Source organism: Muntiacus reevesi, chromosome 18, assembly GCF_963930625.1.
Source record: "Muntiacus reevesi chromosome 18, mMunRee1.1, whole genome shotgun sequence".
In the NCBI taxonomy this organism is placed as follows: domain Eukaryota; kingdom Metazoa; phylum Chordata; class Mammalia; order Artiodactyla; family Cervidae; genus Muntiacus; species Muntiacus reevesi.
This window is the reverse complement of record NC_089266.1, coordinates 60,753,996-60,773,589: the sequence shown is the minus strand read 5'-3', so window position 1 is coordinate 60,773,589 and position 19,594 is coordinate 60,753,996. Positions and strand designations below refer to the sequence as shown.

General features: G+C 43.7%; 1 protein-coding gene across 1 annotated transcript in view; it reads right to left on the bottom strand.

The window, feature by feature from the left end:
- The window catches only part of LOC136150207 (uncharacterized), a 155,676-nt gene that overhangs the window by 26,261 nt on the left and 109,821 nt on the right, over positions 1–19,594 (bottom strand). The window contains exon 5 of the mRNA XM_065910943.1: positions 5,305–5,619. Coding sequence (XP_065767015.1) covers positions 5,323–5,619 — 297 coding nt within the window. The 3' untranslated portion in view covers positions 5,305–5,322. The remainder of the gene's footprint in view (positions 1–5,304; positions 5,620–19,594) is intronic.

The window sequence follows — 19,594 nt, the reverse complement described above, 5'->3', positions numbered from 1 at the left end:
TTTCTACTTGTACATATATGACGTTTTGGTGATGAAATCTTATATAACATGAAATAGGTAAGATTTGAGCTTGAATTTCTCAAGAGTAAAACAAGTTATACTTCAAGTATATTTGTATATTTGATAAAAATTGCTAATTCAATCCTTGAAAATAATTTAAAAACATTGCTGAAACTAGAGCTATCTTTATTATTTCATAAATCCTGAATTCTATAATTTTTTTCAAAACAACTGTTCTTTGAATTCTCCAATGATTAAAACTTAATTTTATGTATTACTTCATTTTAAATATCTTATTATAATATCAAACTGAATAGACATATGTAACTTTTTTTGTTACAATATGTGGGCTCAAATGAAGTTTTCTTTAATATTATCTATACCTAGACGTTAGCTATTACATTTTTTGGCATTTCAAAGTGACTTAATACCATTATTTATTATAATTATTTGATTAATTTTATTTAATATAATAAGAAATACATAGAAGTTGCTTTAAAGAACAAAAATATTTGCTACCATGTGTAAAATTGATAATTTGCACAATAAAAACCTGTGTGCATGATTGATTTTAAATTTAAAATAAGAATTAAGCCTTACTATCATTTTCATATTTACATTTTTACTTGAAATATTGCTGATTTTTCTCACTAGAGAGGGTTTGAATACCTACTGTAAGTGAAATTACCTGTTTCATCAAAGTAATTCAACTGGCCTTTAAATATTCTATTCTTTCTAAAATATAAAGTGCTCTTAAATAAAAGTAGTTATCTCTACCCAAGGATCTCTGCCACCTGACACATTTACATTTCCAATTAAAATAATTGCTTTCTAAATTTTCTGATTTGTTTTAATTTTTAAACTTTTCCTGAATAGCTTTCACTCTACTTAGAATGTTTTTTTCTTCAGCCTCTCCAGGGAAGAGGATACAATGCATTTTATTTCTTAGATGTGAACAGGGTACTAAGTAACATTTTTTATGGGCTCCCCAGGTGGTACAGTTGGTAAAGAATTGGCCTGACAATGCAAGAGATGCAAGAGGCCAGTGCAGGAGATGTAAGAGATACAGGTTTGATCCCTGGGTCAGGAAATCCACATGGAGTAGGAAATAGCAACCCGCTCCAGAATCCTTGCTGGGGGAATCCCATGGACAGAGGAGCCGGGTGGGCGACACAGTCAGACGCGACTGAGCACGCACACTCACACAGTATTATTTGGGTTGATCAAATAGACACACATCCAATTCTTACATTAACTATTATGAATGCATTATGCAGAGCCACTGTATGATATGTTCCTTGATTCCTGGTTAAAGGACACATCTGTATAATAGTTACAATACATATTCTGATGTCAAATATTTTTATGTGCAAAATTAATGTGTTACTGATTTCTTAAACAACCTGAGATGTATCTGATGAATATATTAAACATACATCAAAATTTAAAAACTGAACCCAAGGCTAATCGCAATAGGAGAAAAATTTTCACTTTTATGCAGCCTACCACCAATTTATCCCAAATTTATTTTACATGTTCATGGTGTGAATAGTTTCAGACTCTCACTTCAGTTCAGTTCAGTTCAGTTGCTCAGTCGTATCCGACTATTTGCAACCCCATGAATCGCAGCACTCCAGGACTCCCTTTCCAGCACCAGTTCCCAGAGATGATTCAAACTCATGTCCATCAAGTCGGCGATGCCATCCAGCCATCTCATCCTCTGTCATCCCCTTCTCCTCCTGCCACCAATTCCTCCCAGCATCAGGGTCTCTTCCAATGAGTCACCTCTTTGCATGAAGTGGAAAAAGTACTGGAGTTTCAGCTTCAGCATCGGTCCTTCCAATGAGCACCCAGGATTGATCTCCTTTAGGGTGGACTGGAGACTCCAAAGGACTCTCAAGAGTCTTCTCCAACACCATAATTCAAAAGCATCAATTTTTCAGCACTCAGCTTTCTTTGCACTCCAACTCTCACATCCATACATGACCACTGGTAAAACCAGAGCCTTGACCAGACGGACGTTTGTTGGCAAAGTAATGTCTCTGCTTTTTAATATGCTACCTAGTTTGGTCATCACTTTCCTTCCAAGGATTAAGTGTATTTTAACATCATGTCTGCAATCACCATCTGCAGTAATTTTGGAGCCCCCCAAAAAATAAAGTTTGACACCGTTTTCACTGTTTGCCCATGTATTTTCCATGAAGTGATGGAACCAGAGGCCATGAGCTTAGTTTTCTGAATGTTGAGCTTTAAGCCAGTTTTTTCACTCTCCTCTTTCACTTTCATCAAGAGGCTCTTTAGTTCTTCAATTTCTGTCATAATGGTGGTGTCATCTGCATATCTGAGGTTATTGATATTTCTCCCAGCAATCTTGATTCCAGCTTGTGCTTCTTCCAGCCCAGCATTTCTCGTGATGTACTCTGCATGTAAGTTAAATAAGCAGGGTGACAATATACAGCCTTGAAGTACTCCTTTTCCTATTTGGAACCAGTCTGTTGGTCCATGTCCAGGTCTAACTGTTGCTTCCTGACCTGCATACAGGTTTCTCAAGACGCAGGTCAGGTGGTCTGGTATTCCCATCTCTTTCAGAATTTTCCACAGTTTATTGTGATCTACACAGTCAAAGGCTTTGGTGTAGTCAATGAAGCAGAAATAGATGTTTTCCTGGATCTCTCTTGCTTTTTTGATGATCCAGTGTATTTTGGCAATTTGATCTCTGGTTCCTCTGCCTTTTCTAAAACCAGCTTGAACATCTGGAAGTTCATAGTTCATATATTGCTGAAACCTGGCTTGGAGAATTTTGAGCATTACTTTACTAGCGTGTGAGATGAGTGCAATTGTGCAGTAGTTGAGCATTTTTGGGGATTGCCTTTCTTTGGGATTGGAATGAAAACTGACCTTTTCCAGTCCTGTGGCCACTGCTGAGTTTTCCAAATTTGCTGGCATATTGCATGCAGCACTTTCACAGCATCATCTTTCAGGATTTGAAACAGCTTAACTGGAATTCCATCACCTCCACTAGTTTTGTTCATAGTGATTCTTTCTAAAGCCCACTTGATTTCACATTCCAGGATGTCTGGCTCTAGGTGAGTGATCACACCATTGTGATTATCTGTGTCGTGAAGATCTTTTCTTACCGTTCTGTGTATTCCTGCCACCTCTTCTTAATATCTTCTGCTTCTGTTAGGTCCACACCATTTCTGTCCGTTATTGAACCCATCTTTGCATGGAATGTTCCCTGGTATCTCTAATTTTCTCAAAGAGATCTCTAGTCTTTCCCATTCTGTTATTTTCTTCAATTTCTTTGCATTGATCGCTGAGGAAGGCTTTCTTATCCCTCCTTGCTATTCTTTGGAACTCTTCATTCAAATGGGAATATCTTTCCCTTTCTCCTTTGCTTTTTACTTCTCTTATTTTCACAGCTATTTGTAAGGCCTCCTCAGACAGCCATTTTTTTTTCCATTTCTTTTCTATGAGGATGGTCTTGATCCCTGTCTCCTGTACAATGTCACAGACCTCCATCCATAGTTCATCAGGCACTTTGTCTATCAGATCTAGTCCCTTAAATCTATTTCTCCCTTCCACTGTATAGTCATAAGGGATTTGATTTAGGTCACACCTAAATGGTCTAGTGGTTTTCCCTGCTTTCTTCAATTTAAGTCTGAATTTGGCAATAAGGAGTTTATGATCTGAGCCACAGTCAGCTCCCGGTCTTGTTTTTGCTGACTGTATAGAGCTTCTCCATCTTTGGCTGCAAAGGGTATAATCAATCTGATTTGGGTGTTGACCATCTGGTGATGTCCATGTGTAAAGTCTTCTCTTGTGTTGTTGGAAGAGCAGGTTTGCTATGACCAGTGCGTTCTCTTGGCAAAACTCTATTAGCCTTTGCCCTGCTTCATTCCGTACTCCAAGGTCAAATATGCCTGTTACTCCAGGTGTTCCTTGACTTCCTACTTTTGCTTTCTAGTCCCCTATAATGAAAAGAACATCTTTTTTGGGTGTTAGTTCTAAAAGGTCTTGTAGGTCTGCATAGAACTGTTCAACTTCAGCTTCTTCAGCATTACTGGTTGGGGCATAGGCTTGGATTACCATGACATTGGATGATTTACCTTGGAAACAAATAGAGATCATCCTGTCATTTTTGAGATTGCATCTAAGTATTGCATTTCAGACTATTTTGTTGGCCATGATGGAAACTCCATTTCTTCTAAGGGATTCCTACGCACAGTAATAAATAATAATGGTCATCTGAGTTAAATTCACCCATTCCCATCCATTTTAGTTTGCTGATTCCTAGAATGTCGACATTCACTCTTGCAATCTCCTGTTTGACCACTTCCAATTTGCCTTGATTCATGGACCTAACATTCCAGGTTCCTGTGCAATATTGCTTTTTACAGCATCGGACCTGGCTTCTATCACCAGTCACATCCACAACTGGGTATTGTTTTTGCTTTGGCTCCATCCCTTCCTTCTTTCTGGAGTTATTTCTCCACTGATCTCCAGCAGCATATTGGGCACGTACCGACCTGGGGAGTTCCTCTTTCATTGTCCTATCATTTTGCTTTCTCATACTGTTTATGGGGTTCTCAAGGCAAGAATACTGACGTGGTTTGCCATTCCCTTCTCCAATGGACCTCATTCTGTCAGACCTCTCCACCATGCCCCGAACACCTTGGGTGGCCCCACACAGCATGGCTTAGTTTCATTAGTTAGATAAGTGAATCAAAAGAATGTCTGGAGGTTTTTAAGACCTCACTAGACCTACTCCCATAATTTACATTTTAAGATAATAGGATTAGCCAAACTACCACCACCCCCACCCCCAGAGACTGTCCTCAAGCAGGATACATTATTGCTATTTAACTCTAAAGAATGTAGAGAGTCAAAAAAGGTTTGTCCTTTCTTCCTCCTTGAGAATTCCAGAGCTCTCTTTCCTTGGGGACCCCTGGACTTCTTATCAATCTGCCCAGGATTTGACTCTTTTAACCTCCCCCCCTTTTCTTTTAGGAGAATTATGTTGTCAAGGGAAAGGGGCATCCTTTTCATCCCATAACTACTTCTTGCTGTTTAGGGGCATGATCCCTAAATTATTAAGGCAACATATTCTCCTAACCTTCATATTGAGGGTCTCTGATAATTTAATTTACAAACATTTGTAAATTAAATTACATTTACAAACATTACAACTTACAAACATTTGTAAATTAAAAGATTTTAGACGGTTAGAAAAACCTGATATGCAATTACAGACTTAAGGCAAAATAGTCATTAAACCAAGTTAAAATAAAAATGAAAACTCACATTATTTCCATAGTTACATCAGTCCATCTTAAGGTTGTTAGATGTCATCAGTTTAAGAGGAGGCATCACATGCAATTGTTGTTGAAGGTATTTGCAGAGTTGGAGAAAATCTTTTCTTTGAATTGGAGATATCCACCGTGAGAAAACTTCCAATGATGAAGAGTGGAGTGCTCCACAAACCCAGCAGTTAGAATGACTGTAGAATTCAGCATAGGAATGAGACCAGGACAGGAAGGCATTGTCTTGAGGATCAAACAGCAGACTCAGGATTTTTGGAGTCACCAGAAGTAGGCTCACATAGATTATCAGGCCCATCTGAAAAGTATAAAGTCAGAGCATAGAAAGTAAAGACATAAAATAAAGTCACTTAGCTCTGGTCAGGGTGTCACCTTTCAAATAGAGTGTGATGAACCCACAAATCAATTCCTGACACAACTGTGGGAGAAGAAAGAATAACCTTGTAAGAGCCTTCCCAGAGGGCCTCGAGGGATGGGTCCCCAGACCCCATTGTTATTATGAGGATCTTGGTTCCTGGCTCAAATAGACACTTGCTTGACTCAGAGGCTGGGTCAGGAGTCTTCTCCAAGAGTTCTATTAATGCCTATTGAAAAGCTGAGAGCTGAGTTACGTAATTAGTTAATTCAAGGCTTCAGGGTCTACAACAATGTCTGTGCATAAGAAAGGCCTTCCATAAATGCATTCAAAGGGGGACAGTCCCTCCTTTCTAGGGGCAGTTCAAGCCCTCATTAAAGCTATGGGTAGGGCTTGAATCCAATTGTCCTGTATTTCTTGAGTTAATTTGCACAGATGTCTTTTGATAATGTCATTATCTTTTTCAACCTTTCCTGAGAATTGGGGTCTCCAGGAACAGTGTAAATGATATTCTATTCCTAGAGCTTTAGACACTCCCTGAGTTACAGCAGCTTTAAAGGCTGGGCCATTGTCACTCTGAAGTCTCCCTGGCAGCCCAAACCTGGGGATAATTTCATGGATTAGAATCTTTATTACCTCCTTAGCCTGTTCACTACAACAGGGAGAAGCCTCAATCCATCCAGTGAAAGTATCCTCCCAAACTTGTAAGCAAGATTACCCATTAGCTTTAGGCATATGAGCAAAATCAATTCCCCAGTCCTCTTCATGACACTTTCCACTTCGTTGTAATCCAGGTTTTGCTAGTTTTTCAGTCTTTGGGTTATTTTTCTGAGAAACCTCACACCATTTAATAATATTCTTTAAAGTTTTCATTGCATGTTTACCTTCAAACAAATGAGAAGCCATCTGGTAAGTACTCTCTGCACCCAAATGAAAACTCTGGTGTAAACAGAGTATAAGAAACCCTTAAGAATTTTCCATTGAGCACTTTCAGGAATTATTAGTCACCCATCCTCAGACTGTAACCATCCTCTATCAGTAATCTTTGCTACTCTTTTCTCATATCTTTCTAATTCTTCCTCAGTATATTGTGGTTTTTCCTATTCCACAGGACCTGTCCAGATCAAATGTGTCTGTCGTGAAGGAGTTTCCTAAAGTGTCGCTTTTCTGACTTGACAGTCAGCCAGCTGATTACCTTCAGCTACTTTACTTCATCCCTGTTGTGCCCTTTGCAATGCACAACAGCTACTTCTTTAGGACAATATATAGCAGTTAAAGTCTCTTAATCTTTCTGAAATGTTTAATAGGTTTTCCTGTTGCTGTTTTAAAATGTCTGTCTTTACATATTACAGCATGAGCATGTAAAGTCAAATAAGCTTACTTAGAATCAGTGTAGATATTTACCCACTGCCCTTTGCTTAACTCTAGAGCTCGGGTCAGAGCCATAAGCTCTGCTAACTGAGCACTGGTTCCCTGGGGGAGATATTTTTCTTCTAAAACTTGTTCAGCAGTCACCACAGCATAACCTGCTTTACACTTTCCATCCCGAACAAAAGGGCTGCCATCTGTAAATATTTCCATGTCGGGGTTTTCTAATGGGGTATCCATTAGATATTCCCGAGCTGCATAGTTTAAAGTTAGGAATTGGGAACAATCGTGATCAGGTGTTTCATTTTCCTTCTCAGGAAGGAAAGTGGCAGGATTTAAATTTCCACAAATTTTAAGCTTAGTTACTTGTCCTTCTAACAACAATGACTGATATTTAAGAAGCCTACTGTGTGTCATCCAAATATTAACCTTAGAATTTAAGATTCCACTCACATCATGAGAAGTCAGTACAGTAAGGTTTCATCCATTAATTATTTTTAAAACTTCAGGTGCTAATAAAGCCTCTACTCCAATTACTCTTAGGCAGTGGGACCACCCATGTGAAATTACATCTAATTCTCTGCTTAGATAAGTAATAGTTTGTTGGTGATGACCTCAGGGTTGTGTCAAAGCTCCCAAGGCCACACCTTTTCTTTCAGTGACAAACAAAATAAATTCTGACCCTGTGGGCAAGTTCAGAGCAGGAGCTTGCAAGAGAGCAGTCTGAAGAACCTTAAAAGTCTTTTGAGTATTTGGACACAAAACCAGTTTGTCAGTGTGGGCCCACTGAGTTTCAGCTATAAGTTTATATAAAAGCCATCCAAGTTCCCCATAACCCGGAATCCAAATGTGACAGTAGCCTGTGATTCCCCAAAATCCTCTCAATTGTCTTTAAAGTCATAGGTAGGGGATAATTTAGTATAGGCTTAATTCTCTTAGGGCTTGTGACCCTAGTCCCTTCTGATATGATAAGGCCCAGATATATACCAGATTGTTGACAAATCTGAGCCTTTTCTCTTGATGCCTTGTAACCGAAGCCTGCCAGAAAGTTTAAGAAGTCTTCTGAGGCTCATGGACAAGCTTCCTCTGTCTCAGCACAGAGCAAAATATCATCTACATATTGTAACACCACTGCTTAGGAGCTATTAAAGTTTTGTAGAACCCATAACAAACTTTGTCCAAATAAGTGAGGACTGTCTCGAAATCCCTGGGGCAAAACTGTCCAGGTTAACTGAGAAACTGGCTGCATAGGGTTTTCTAAGGCAAATAAAAATTGACTTTCCTCCATCAAAGGCACTGAATAGAAGGCATCTTTTAAATCATTTACTGAGAAATATTTGGCTTGTTCAGGAATTTCAGACAATATAGTATAAGGATTAGGCACCACGAGGTGTAAAGGAACTACAGCTTCTTTTATTAATCATAAATCTTGAATTAGTCTCCATTTATAATTTGATTTCTTTATACCCAAAATAGGAGAGTTGCATGGATTGTTACAGGGAATTAATAGTACCCGCTCCTTTAAATTTTTGAGGATGGGTTTTAACCCTCCTTAACCTCAGGTTTCAGTGGATACTGCTTCTTATGTGGAAATAAGTGTGGATCTTTGAGCTTAAGAACTACAAGAATAGCATTTTGTGCTCGACCCACAGATTTTCCGTCAGCCCATACTCTAGGATTTACATTTTGCTTAATTAAAGGAAGAGAAAGGGAGGCTCCATATTCATAAAAACAGAGGCATAGATCTTGCTCAGTATATCCCTCCCCAAAAGGGGTGAGGGAGACTCTGGTAAGATCAGAAACTCGTGTGAAAATAGCACAGAGTCTCAGTTATAACTTAAAGAACAGCTGAAGTAAGAGCTTTTGGCTTATTTAGACAGTCCCATCACAGAAGTGGATTGGGAAGAAAGTGGGCCAGGGGCTTCAGTAAGCACAGAGTAAGTTGCCCCTGTATCTAAAAGGAAATCAACAGATTGGCCTCCCACAGTTATTAATACCTGGGTTTCCTCAGGTGTAATTAAGACAGGAGCTTGTGTGGGGACCCCCTGGCACCTTCAGTCCTGTTTGTCTTGGGAGTCCGACCACTGAGACCTATGCCTCTGGGGACAGTCTCTCTTCCAATGGGGTCTTATGCAGACCAGACATGAAGCCGGGGGTGGCTTAGATGCCTGAGGGCAATCCCGCTTGAGGTGCCCCTCCTTTCCACAGTAATAGCAAGCCCATCCCTTTTCACCTGGGTCCCTCTGGGCATTTTTCTCAGGCTGTTTAAGAACGGTTTTCATAGACATTGGGAAGACTTCCTTTGTCTTTTTCTGCTTTTCTTTCTTTTGTTCATATTCCCTACCATAATCGACTGTCTGAGACAGTTGTAACAGAGTATCTAAAGACTGATTTTGTCCTTATGCCCATTTTAATCGCTTACAGCAGATATATGGGCCAACTGAGTGAGAAATGTATCCTTTGAATCATTTTTCCCTATTCACTCTTGGGATCAATCTCAATGAATCTGTGAAGGGATTCTCTCAGTCTACCTAGGAATTTACCAGGAGCTTCCTTTTCCTCCTGTTCTATGTTTGCCAATTTGCCATAGGCTTAGCACTGAGTCCTTCAAGAATACATCTGACAAAATGACTTTGATCCCATCTTTCTTTAGCTGTGTTGTCCTCCCAGTCTGGTTCTGTAATTGGAACCACCTGATTCCCAGTGGGAAGGACGGTTATCTCGTCCTCCCTCTTCCCTACTGATTCATTACCAAACCATTCATCTCCATAAGAAACCGCTTTTCCCAAACCTTGACTTTTTGTGTCTGGAGTCAGTGTTTGTCCCAAGATATACATCACATCCTTCCAAGTAAGCTCATAAAGCAGAGTAACAACTTTTACAGCTCTAATATTTTTTGATTCCTCTAAATATTCTCCCAGATACTCCTTGATTCTTTATATTTCTTGATAAGAAAAAGGCTTATTAACTCTCATAGACTGATTATTTCTCCTGGTGGGTGCTTCATGAAGAGGCATCAGCTTGTGTGGCTGTTCCTCAGTCTCTCTGGATGTTTTGCACACATGATCCCAGGGATAGATTGGAGAAACCTGACACCCAAATCTATACCCTAGGACATAAATCTGGCATATTTCACAGAGAGAAAAAGGGCAACACATATGCTATTTCTACCCATTTGCCTTGTTTTCTACAGAACCAGTCTAATTGTATCCCAGTTTTTCAGGATACAGTTCAAAGGAGTATGGCTGGAATTGTTAGCTCCCATGTGTAAGAGAGAGAGAAGAGAAAAGTGACCAGTGACCTCTTTCTACCTGAGATGCCCCCTCCCCCCGTGCTCTAGATGGGGGTGTAGACAGACTTTACACCAAAGCTTTACTTCATGGTCAGATTAGTCTGTTCCTTACTGATGCAGGTGTCACACTCATCTCTCCCGGTTCTACCACCGAGATGGCAAGAGGATGCACCGGGGTAGACCTGATGGCATCCCTGACTGATGTCCAGCTCCTCACCATTTAAACCTTGCTTGCCTCTGATGCCACCCGGGGTGTGATCAGAGTAACCTTCTGGAATGCCTCCCAGGCTAAGACCCCTGGGGGAAAACATTTGTCACCTGAGTGCCTGTGCACGACCCTGAGTATATTCCTGACCACGATAAAACCAATACAAACATAAAACTGAGACATTCCTTCCAAGTGTCACCACACCAGTATAAGTCTCCTCTAGTCCACTATGAGCCAGCGTTACCAAAGGGGGAAAAAAAAAGAAAACCATTGTAGTTCCAATCGGAGTAACATTTAACCTCAGAGATGCTCTTGGAGCTAGAGCTCCATCTGCTTCCAGACGTTTCATGCCTAACGAGGCTAGGCACTTACTGACTACCAATCAAAGTTTGGGATCTAAGTAACAGTACACAGTAACAGCACAGATCACAAGTCCCTTGAAAGTCTATGATCCAACAAATTAGGTTAGCACTTCTAATTTCCAAGGAGTTATGAAATGGTCAAAGAGACCGAAAAGTGTGACTGAGAAAGTTTTCGGTTCACATGCTTTGCCATTTCTGGTCGGCCCCCCAAAGGAGACACTGGGTGCCTCTTGGCAATTGCAGGTCTGTATAAACCCCTGACAGGTTTCTGCCATAAGTCTGAGGTCAGTAGCATATGAGGTCACCACGGAACTGCAGAGCAGGGCTCCTCACTTGTTTTGCTCAGGTGTGTGATTCATTCACACAAGCACATCGTAGAGTTAGTGAAGTATAGCAGAAAACATGTTCACTAGGAGAAGAAAGAACTAGAGCTCCAAGCATCCTTACCTTGTCCGGAATAATCCTGGGTGAGCCCCCAAGATGAAAGGTTGTTGCTGACACATGAAAAGACACTGTGATTCTTGGCCTCTGTGGGGAGAATAATTCAATCCAGATGAGGCCTTATCACTCAGAGCTTTGTGTAATAAAGTTTTTATTAAAGTATAAAGGAGATAGAGAAAGATTCTGACATAGGCATCAGAAGGGGGAAGAAAGAGTACCCCTGTTGCTAGTGTTAGCCGTGGAGTTATATACTCTCTAATTAGTTATTACAGAGAATCAAAAGAATGTCTGGAGGTTGTAAAGACCTCACTAGACCTACTCCCATAATTTACATTTTAAGATAATAAGGTTAGCCGGAAGGTTTTTTTCCAGGGACTATCCTCAAGACAGATACATTATTGTCATATAATCATAAGGAATATAGAGGGACAAAAAAGTTTGTCCTTTCTTCCTCCTTGAGAATTCCAGACACTCTCTCCTTGGGGACCCCTAGACTTCTTATCAAACTTCCTAGGAAATGACTCTCAAGAGGAATCCCGAATTTCCCCTCGCACCTCAAGAGGAGGCCTGTCTCACCTATTGAAACTTGAGATGAACCCCGCGGTTCCTTCTGCAAGTCAAAAGGACAGTGAGTTACCCCACCACACAAGATCAGACCTGATTCCCATGCACCACCTCTAATGGAAGCCTGATATCCCCCCACAACAGGAAGGGAGATTTTACACCTCTATAAAAAGCCCAAGATCCCCACCTGAAACTTGATAGGAGGTCTGGCACGCTCTTACAACTCGAGAGGAAAGCAAAATTCCATGCTTCAACATGAGAAGAAGCCTGGCTACCCCGTTGAAACTCGGAAAGAAGCCCAAGATAGCTGTTGCAACTGGAAAGGAACCATGAGTTTCCCGCCTCAACATAAGGTGTAGCCCTATTCCACTGCAATGACTCGAGAGGAATCTCTAGGTGTCCCTTGCAACCTGAAAAGAGGCCTGACTTGCCTGAGGCAACATGAGAGGTTGCCTAAAGCCCCCGTCTCAACTCTAGAGGAACATAAAGATTCCCACCAAAACTTGAGAAACATCACAAGATTCCCCCCTCAATATGAGATGAGGTCCGATTCCCCTGGAGTCATGCGAGAGCAATCCTGCACTCCCCCTCACAACTCGAAAGTAGTCTTGACTTTCCTGAGGGAACACAAGAGGTCCCCTGAGGTCCCCATTGCAACTTGAGTGGAACCCCAAGCTTCTTGCCGCAACTCGAGAAAAAACACGAGATTCCCCCCTCAACACGAGATGAGGCAATTTTCCCCTGCAGTGCCCCAAGAGCAATACCGAGTTCACTCTCAAGACTCAAAAGGAGGCTTCACTACCTTGACGCAGCACAAGAGGTCCCTGGAGATACCCTTCACAACACCAGAGGAAACGGGTGTTTCCCGACACAGCTCGAGAAGAGCCCTGTATTCCCCACCTCATCTGGAGATGAGGGCCAATTCACCTGCTTCAACCCGAGAGAAATCCGAACTTTACACTCGTACATCAAGGGATAGCTTGTCTCACCTACTGAAACTCGAGAGAAATCCCAGTGTTTCTGCTGCAAGTCAAAAGGACACCGAGTATCCCCTCAACTTGAAATTATTCCTGATTCCTCTGCACCAACTCTAATGGAACCACAAGTATCCCCTCTCAACACGAAAGGAGGTCTGACTCCCTGTTGCACCTCCTGAAAAAGCCCAAGTCCCCAGCCTAAACTCAACAGGAGGCCTCACAACCCTTTTACAACTCGAGAAGAAAGTGGAATTCCATGCCTCAACACAAGATGAGGCCTGACTCTCCTGTTGAAACTCAGTAGGAACCAGACATCCCTGTTGCAACTGGAGAGAAAGACTGAGTTTCCCGCCTTAACACGAAGTGAGACCCTATTACCCTGCAGTGACACAAAAGCAAACCCGAGGGACACTCACAACTTGAAAGGAGGCCTGACTCCCCTGAGGAAACATGAGAGCTTCTCTGGAGACACTGTCGTAACGAGAGAAAATACAAACTTCCTGCTGCAACTCGAGAAACACCACGAGACTCCGCCCCCCTCAATGCAAGATGAGACCTGATTCCCCTGCAGTGACTCGATAGCCATCCTGTGCTGCCTCCTCACAACTTGAAAGGAGATTTGACTTCCCTGAGGCAATACAAAAGGTCCCCAATATCCCTGATGCAACTCGAGAGGAACTCCAGGCTTACCACTGTAACTTGAGAAAAACCACGACATTCCCCCCTCAATGAGGAATGAGGCCTTATTCCACCACAGTGCCTCTTGAGGAATGCTGAGATGCCCCTCGAAACTTGAAAGGAGGCCTGACTTCCCAGAGGTAACACACGAGGCTCCCTGAGATACCCGCAATAACTCAAGAGGAGCCCCAAGCTTCCCACTGCAACTAGAGAAAAAAAACCACAAGATACCTCTCTCAATGTGAGGTGAAGCCATTTTCCCATGCAACACCTTGAGAAAAATCCCAAGTTCTGTCTGGATACTCAGAAGGAGGCTTGACTTCCTTTATGCAACTCAGTATGTTCCCTGAGATACAGGCCGCAAATTGAAAGTAACCCAGAGGTGCCCACTTCAACTCGAGATGTGCCCTGTGTTACCCACGTCATCTTGAGATGGGGGCCGATTCCCCTGTTTTGACTCAACAGGAATCCCAACTTTCCACTCTCACCTCAAGGGGAGGCCTGTATCACATACTGAATCTCATGAGAAACCCTGCACTTCCTGCCACAAGTTGAAATGACACCGAGTTTCCACTCAGCTCACAATCAAAACCAATTCCCCTGCACAGATCAAATGGAACCATGATATCCCCTCACAATACAAAGGGAGGTCTGACTCCCCTGTTGCACCTCTAGAAAAAGCCCAAATTCCCCGCCTCAACACGACAGGAGGCCTGACAACCCTTTACAGCTCGAGAAGAAAGTGGAGTTCTATGCCTCAACACGAGAAGAGGCCTGACTCCCGTGTTGAAACTTGCTAGGTACCCCGAGATCTCTGTCACAACTGAAGAGAAAAACTGAGTTTCCCACCTTAACACAAGATGAGGCCCTAGTTCCTTGCAGCGACTTGAAAGCAATCCCAAGGGCCAATTGCAACGTGAAAAGAGGACTGACTTCCCTTAGGCAACATGAGCAGTCCTCTGGAGACACTGTCGCCGGTAGAGAAAACACAGAACTTCCTGTTGCACCTCGAGAAACACCATGAGATTTCCCCCCTCGAAGTGAGATGAGGCCTGATTCCCCTGCAGTGACTTGATAGTAATACTGAACTCCCCTTCACAACAAGAAAGGAGACTTGACTTCCCTGAGGCAATACAAGAGGTTCCCTAAGATCCCCATTGCAACTGGAGAGGAACCCCAAGCTTCCCGCCGTAACTTGAAAAAAAAAAAAAAAAAAAACCACAACATTCCCCCTCGATGCGAAATGAGGCCCTATTGCACTGCAGCATCTCCTGAGGAATCCCGAGGTGCCTCTCAAACCTTGAAAGGAGGCCTGAATTCCCAGAAGCAACACACGAGGCTACCTGAAGTACCCCCAAAACTCAAGAGGAACCCCAAGCTTCCCGCAGCAACTGGAGAAAAAACACGAGATACTGCCCTCAAAGCAACATGAGGTCCTTCCCCTCTGCAATGGCTAAAGAACAATCCCGAGTTCTGTATCAATAAAGAAACGAGGCTTTGCTCCCTTTATGCAACTCAAGATGTTCCCCGAGAAACATGTCAGCACTTGACAGGAACCGTGTTTACGACCACAACTCGAGAAGGGCCCTGCTTCCTCAACTCATCTTGAGATGAGGATCAATTCCCCTGCTTCGATTTGAGAGGAATCCCGACTTTACCCTTGCATCACAAGAGGAGGCCTGTATAACCTATCAAAACTCAAGAGGAAACCTTCAGTTACTGACACAAGCCAAAAGGAAACCAAATTTCCCCTCAACTCGAGTTAAGGCCTGATTCCCCAGCACCGACTCGAATGGAAATCTGAGTTGCCCCTCACAACATGAATGGAGGTCTGACTTGCCTGTTGCACCTCTAGAGAAAGCACAAGTACCCCACCTCAACTCGACAGAGGCCTGAATCCCCTTTACAACTCAAGAAGAAAGCTGATTTTCATGCCTCAACAAGAGATGAGGCCAGGCTCACAGGTTGAAACTTGATAGAACCCAGAAATCCCTGTTGCAAGCGGAGAAGAAGGCTGAGTTTCCTCCCTCAACTCGAGATGAGGCCCTGTTTCCCTGCAACAACTCAAGTGGAATCCTATGTTGCCCCTTGCAACTTGACAGGAGACATCCCTTAGGCAACATGAGAAGTTCCCTAATGTCCACATCTCAAATCAACAGGAACCCAAAGCTTCCCACCGCAACTCGATAAAAACTGTGAGATTTCTCCTTCAATGTGAGATGAGGCCCGATACCTCTACAGTGACTCAACAGCAATCCTGTGCTTCCCCTCACAACTCGAAAGGAGATTTCACTTCCCTGAGGCAATGTGAGAGGTTCCCTGATGCCCCCGTCACAACTCGAGAGAAACCCCAAGCTTTCTGCCAGAACTCGAGAAAGATCACGGGATTCCTGTCTCACTATAAGATGAGCCCCTTTTCCCTGCAGTGCCTTGGGAGCAATCCAGAGTTTCCTCTCGAAACTCAAGAGGAGGCTTGAATCCTATTATGAATCTCAAGAGGTTCTCCGAGAAACCCGTCACAACTGGAAAGGAACCCCGAGGTTCATGCCATAATCTGAGATGTGCCTTGTGGTCGCCACATTATCTCGAGATGGGGGCCAATTCCCCTGTTTCAACTTGAGAGAAATCCTGACTTTCCTGTCGTACCTCAATGGGAGGTGTGTCACACGTATTGAAACTTGAGAGGAACCCCAGGTTTCCTGCCACAAGTCAAAACGACACCGAGTTCCCACTCAAGTCTCGATCAAAACCGATTCCCCTGCACTGATTGAATGGAACCCCAAATATCTCCTCATAACATGAAGGGAGGTCTGACTCCCTTGTTGCACCTCTAGAAAAAGCACAAGTCCCCGCCTGAACTCGACAAGAGGCCTGATATCCCTTTGGCACCTCGAGAGGAAAGTGGAGTTCCATGCCTCAAAACGAGACAAGGCCTGATTCCCTTGTTTACTATACTCAATAAGAACCATGAGATCCCTGTCGCAACTGGAGAGGACCACTGAGCTTTTTGAGTCAATTCAAGATGAGGCCCCATTTTCCAGCAATGACTGGATAGTAATGTCTATGTGCCCCCACAACATGAAAAGAAGCCTGATTTCCCAGAATCAACATGAAAGGTTCCCTGAGGTCCCTGATGCAACATGAGAGGAACCCAAACTTCCTGCTGCAACTCGAAAAACAACACGAGATTCCCCCCTCGATGCGAGATAAGGCCCGATTCCCCAGCAGTGCCTGGAGAGCAATCCCGAGTTCCCTCACAGGCTCGAAAGGAGGCTTTATTCTCTTTGTGCAATTCAAGACTTTCCCCGAGATACCCATCACAAGTCGGGGGGTAACCCAAAGTGTCCTGCCACAAGTTGAGAAGAGACCCATGTTCCTGACCTCATCTTGAGATGAACACTGAATTCACCAACTGATCTAGAGATGATCTAGAGATGAAGGCCGATTCCCTTACTTCGACTGGAGAGGAATCCTGACTTTCCACTCACACCTCAAGAGGAGGCCTGTGTCACCTATTGAAATTTGAGAGGAATCCCGCAGTTCCTGCCAAAAGTTGAAAGGAAACCGAGTTTACACTTAACTCGAGATAAGGGTTGATTCCCATGCAGCGACTCGAGTAGAACCACAACACAAAGGGAGGTCTAGTTTCCCTGTTGCACCTCTACATAAAGCCCAATTTCCTGCCTGAACTCGACAGGAGTCTTGACACCCAGTTTGCAACTTGAGAGGAAAGCAGAGTTCCATGCCTCAAAACAAGATGAGGCCTGACTTCCCAGTTGAAACTCGATAGGAAACCCAACATCCCTGTTGCAACTGGATAGCAACTCTGTTTCCCGCCTCACCTCAAAATGATGCCCTAGTCCCCTGTGGCAACTCAACTGTAATCCCCAGGTGACCCTTGCAACTTCAAAGTAGGCCTGACTTCCTGGATCCAACATGAGAGGTTCCCTGTAGTCACCATCGCAAGTCAAGAGGAACTCAAACCTTCCCGCTGCAACTAGACAAACACTAGGAAATTTCTCCATCAATGTGAAATGAGGCCCCAATACCCTGCAATGGCCTGAGTGCAATCCTGTGTTCCCCCTCACAACTCGAAAGGAGACTTCATTTCCCTGAGGCAACAAGACAGTCTTCCTGAGGTCCCTGCCACAATTGGAGAGGTATGCCAAGCTTCCAGACACAACTTTTGAAAAACCACGAGATTTCCCCCTTAATACGAGATGAGGCTCTTTTCCCCTTCAGCGTTTCAAGAGTGATCCCAAGACCGCTCTCAAAACTGGAAAAGAGGATTGACACCCCTTACATAACTCAAGAGGAACCCCAAGTTTCCTGCCACAACTCGAGAATAACCCCAAGTTCCCCACTTCCTCTCAAGATAAGGGCTTACTACCCTGCTTCAATTCAGTTGGAGTCCCGACTTTCCACTCACACCTCAAGAGGAGGCCTGTCTCACCTATTGAAACTCAAGAGGAATCCTGGGGTTCTTGCCACAAGTACAAATGACACCAAGTTTCCCCTCAACTTGAGATAAGACCCTATTTGTATGCACCACCTCGAATGGAATCCCGAGTATCCCCTCACAATATGAAGGGAGTTTTGACTTCCCTGTTGATTCTAGAGAAAACATAAGTTCTCATCTGAACTCGACAGGAGAACGGACATCCCTTTTGCATCTCGAGAGGAAAGCAGAGTTTCATACCTCAAAACGAGACAAGGCCTGACTTCTCTGTTTAAACTCGACAGAAAACCCCAAGATCCCTGTCGCAAATGGAGAGGACCACTGATTGTTCCATCTCAAATCGAGATGAGGCCTTATTCCAGAGCAGCAACTGGAGAATAATCCTGATGTGCCCCTGACAACTTGAAAGGGGGCCTGATTTCCCAGAGGCAACACGAAAGGTTCCCTGAGGTCCGTGAAGCAATGAGAGAGGAAACCAAACTTCCCGTTGCAACTCAAAAAATACCACAAGATCCTCCCCTCCAACGCGAGGTGAGGCCCAATTCCCCTGCAGTGCCTCGAGAACAATACCACACTCCCCCTCACAATTCGAAAGGATACTTGACTTCCCTGGGGCAACACAAGAGGTTCCTTAAGGTCCCTGGGTCAACTTGGGAGGAACCCGAAGCTTCCCGCAGCAACTCGAGGACATACAGGAGAGTCGCCCCTCAATGCGACATGAGGTCCATTTCCTCTGCAGCTACTCGAGAGCAATTCTGAATTCCCTCTCAAACACGAGAGGAGGCTTCACTCCCTTTATGCAATTAAGAAGTACCCTGAGATACCCATCTCAAGTCGGGGGTATCCCTGTATGTCCCACCACAAGTCGAGAAAAGATCTGTGTTCCTGACCTGATCTTGAGATGAGGGCTGATTCCGCTGCTTCGACTTGAGAGGGACCCCAATTTTCCCTTTGCACCTCAAGTGGAGGACTGTCTATCTGTTGAAACTTGAGAAGAACCCCTATGTTCCTGCTACAAGATGAAAGGACACTGAGTTCCCTCTCAACTCAAGATAAGACTTTATTTCCCTGCACCACCTCGAATTGAACCCCGAGTACCCCCTCACAACATATCAGGTCTGACTCCCCTGTTGCACCTCTAGACAAAGTCCAAGTTCCCTAACTCAACTCAGCAGGCCGCCTGACACACCTTTTACAACTCGACAGGAAAGCGGACTTCCACGATTCAACATGAGTCGATGTCTGACTCCCCTGATGAAACTCGATAGAAAAACCGACATCACTGTCCTAATTTGGGAGGAGCCCTGAGTTTCCCGCCTCAATTCAAGATGAGGTCCTATTCCTCTACAGTGACTTGATAGGAATCCTGAGGTTCCCCTAGCAACATGAAAGGAGGCCTGAATTTCCTGAGGCAACACGAGAGGTTCACTGAAGTCACCGTCGCAACTCGATAAGAACTCAAACCTTCCTGCTGCAACTAGAGAAACACCATGAAATTCCCCCCATCAATTCGAAATGAGGCCCCGTTCTTCTGCAGTAACTCGAGAGCAACCCCGCGTTCCCCCTCGC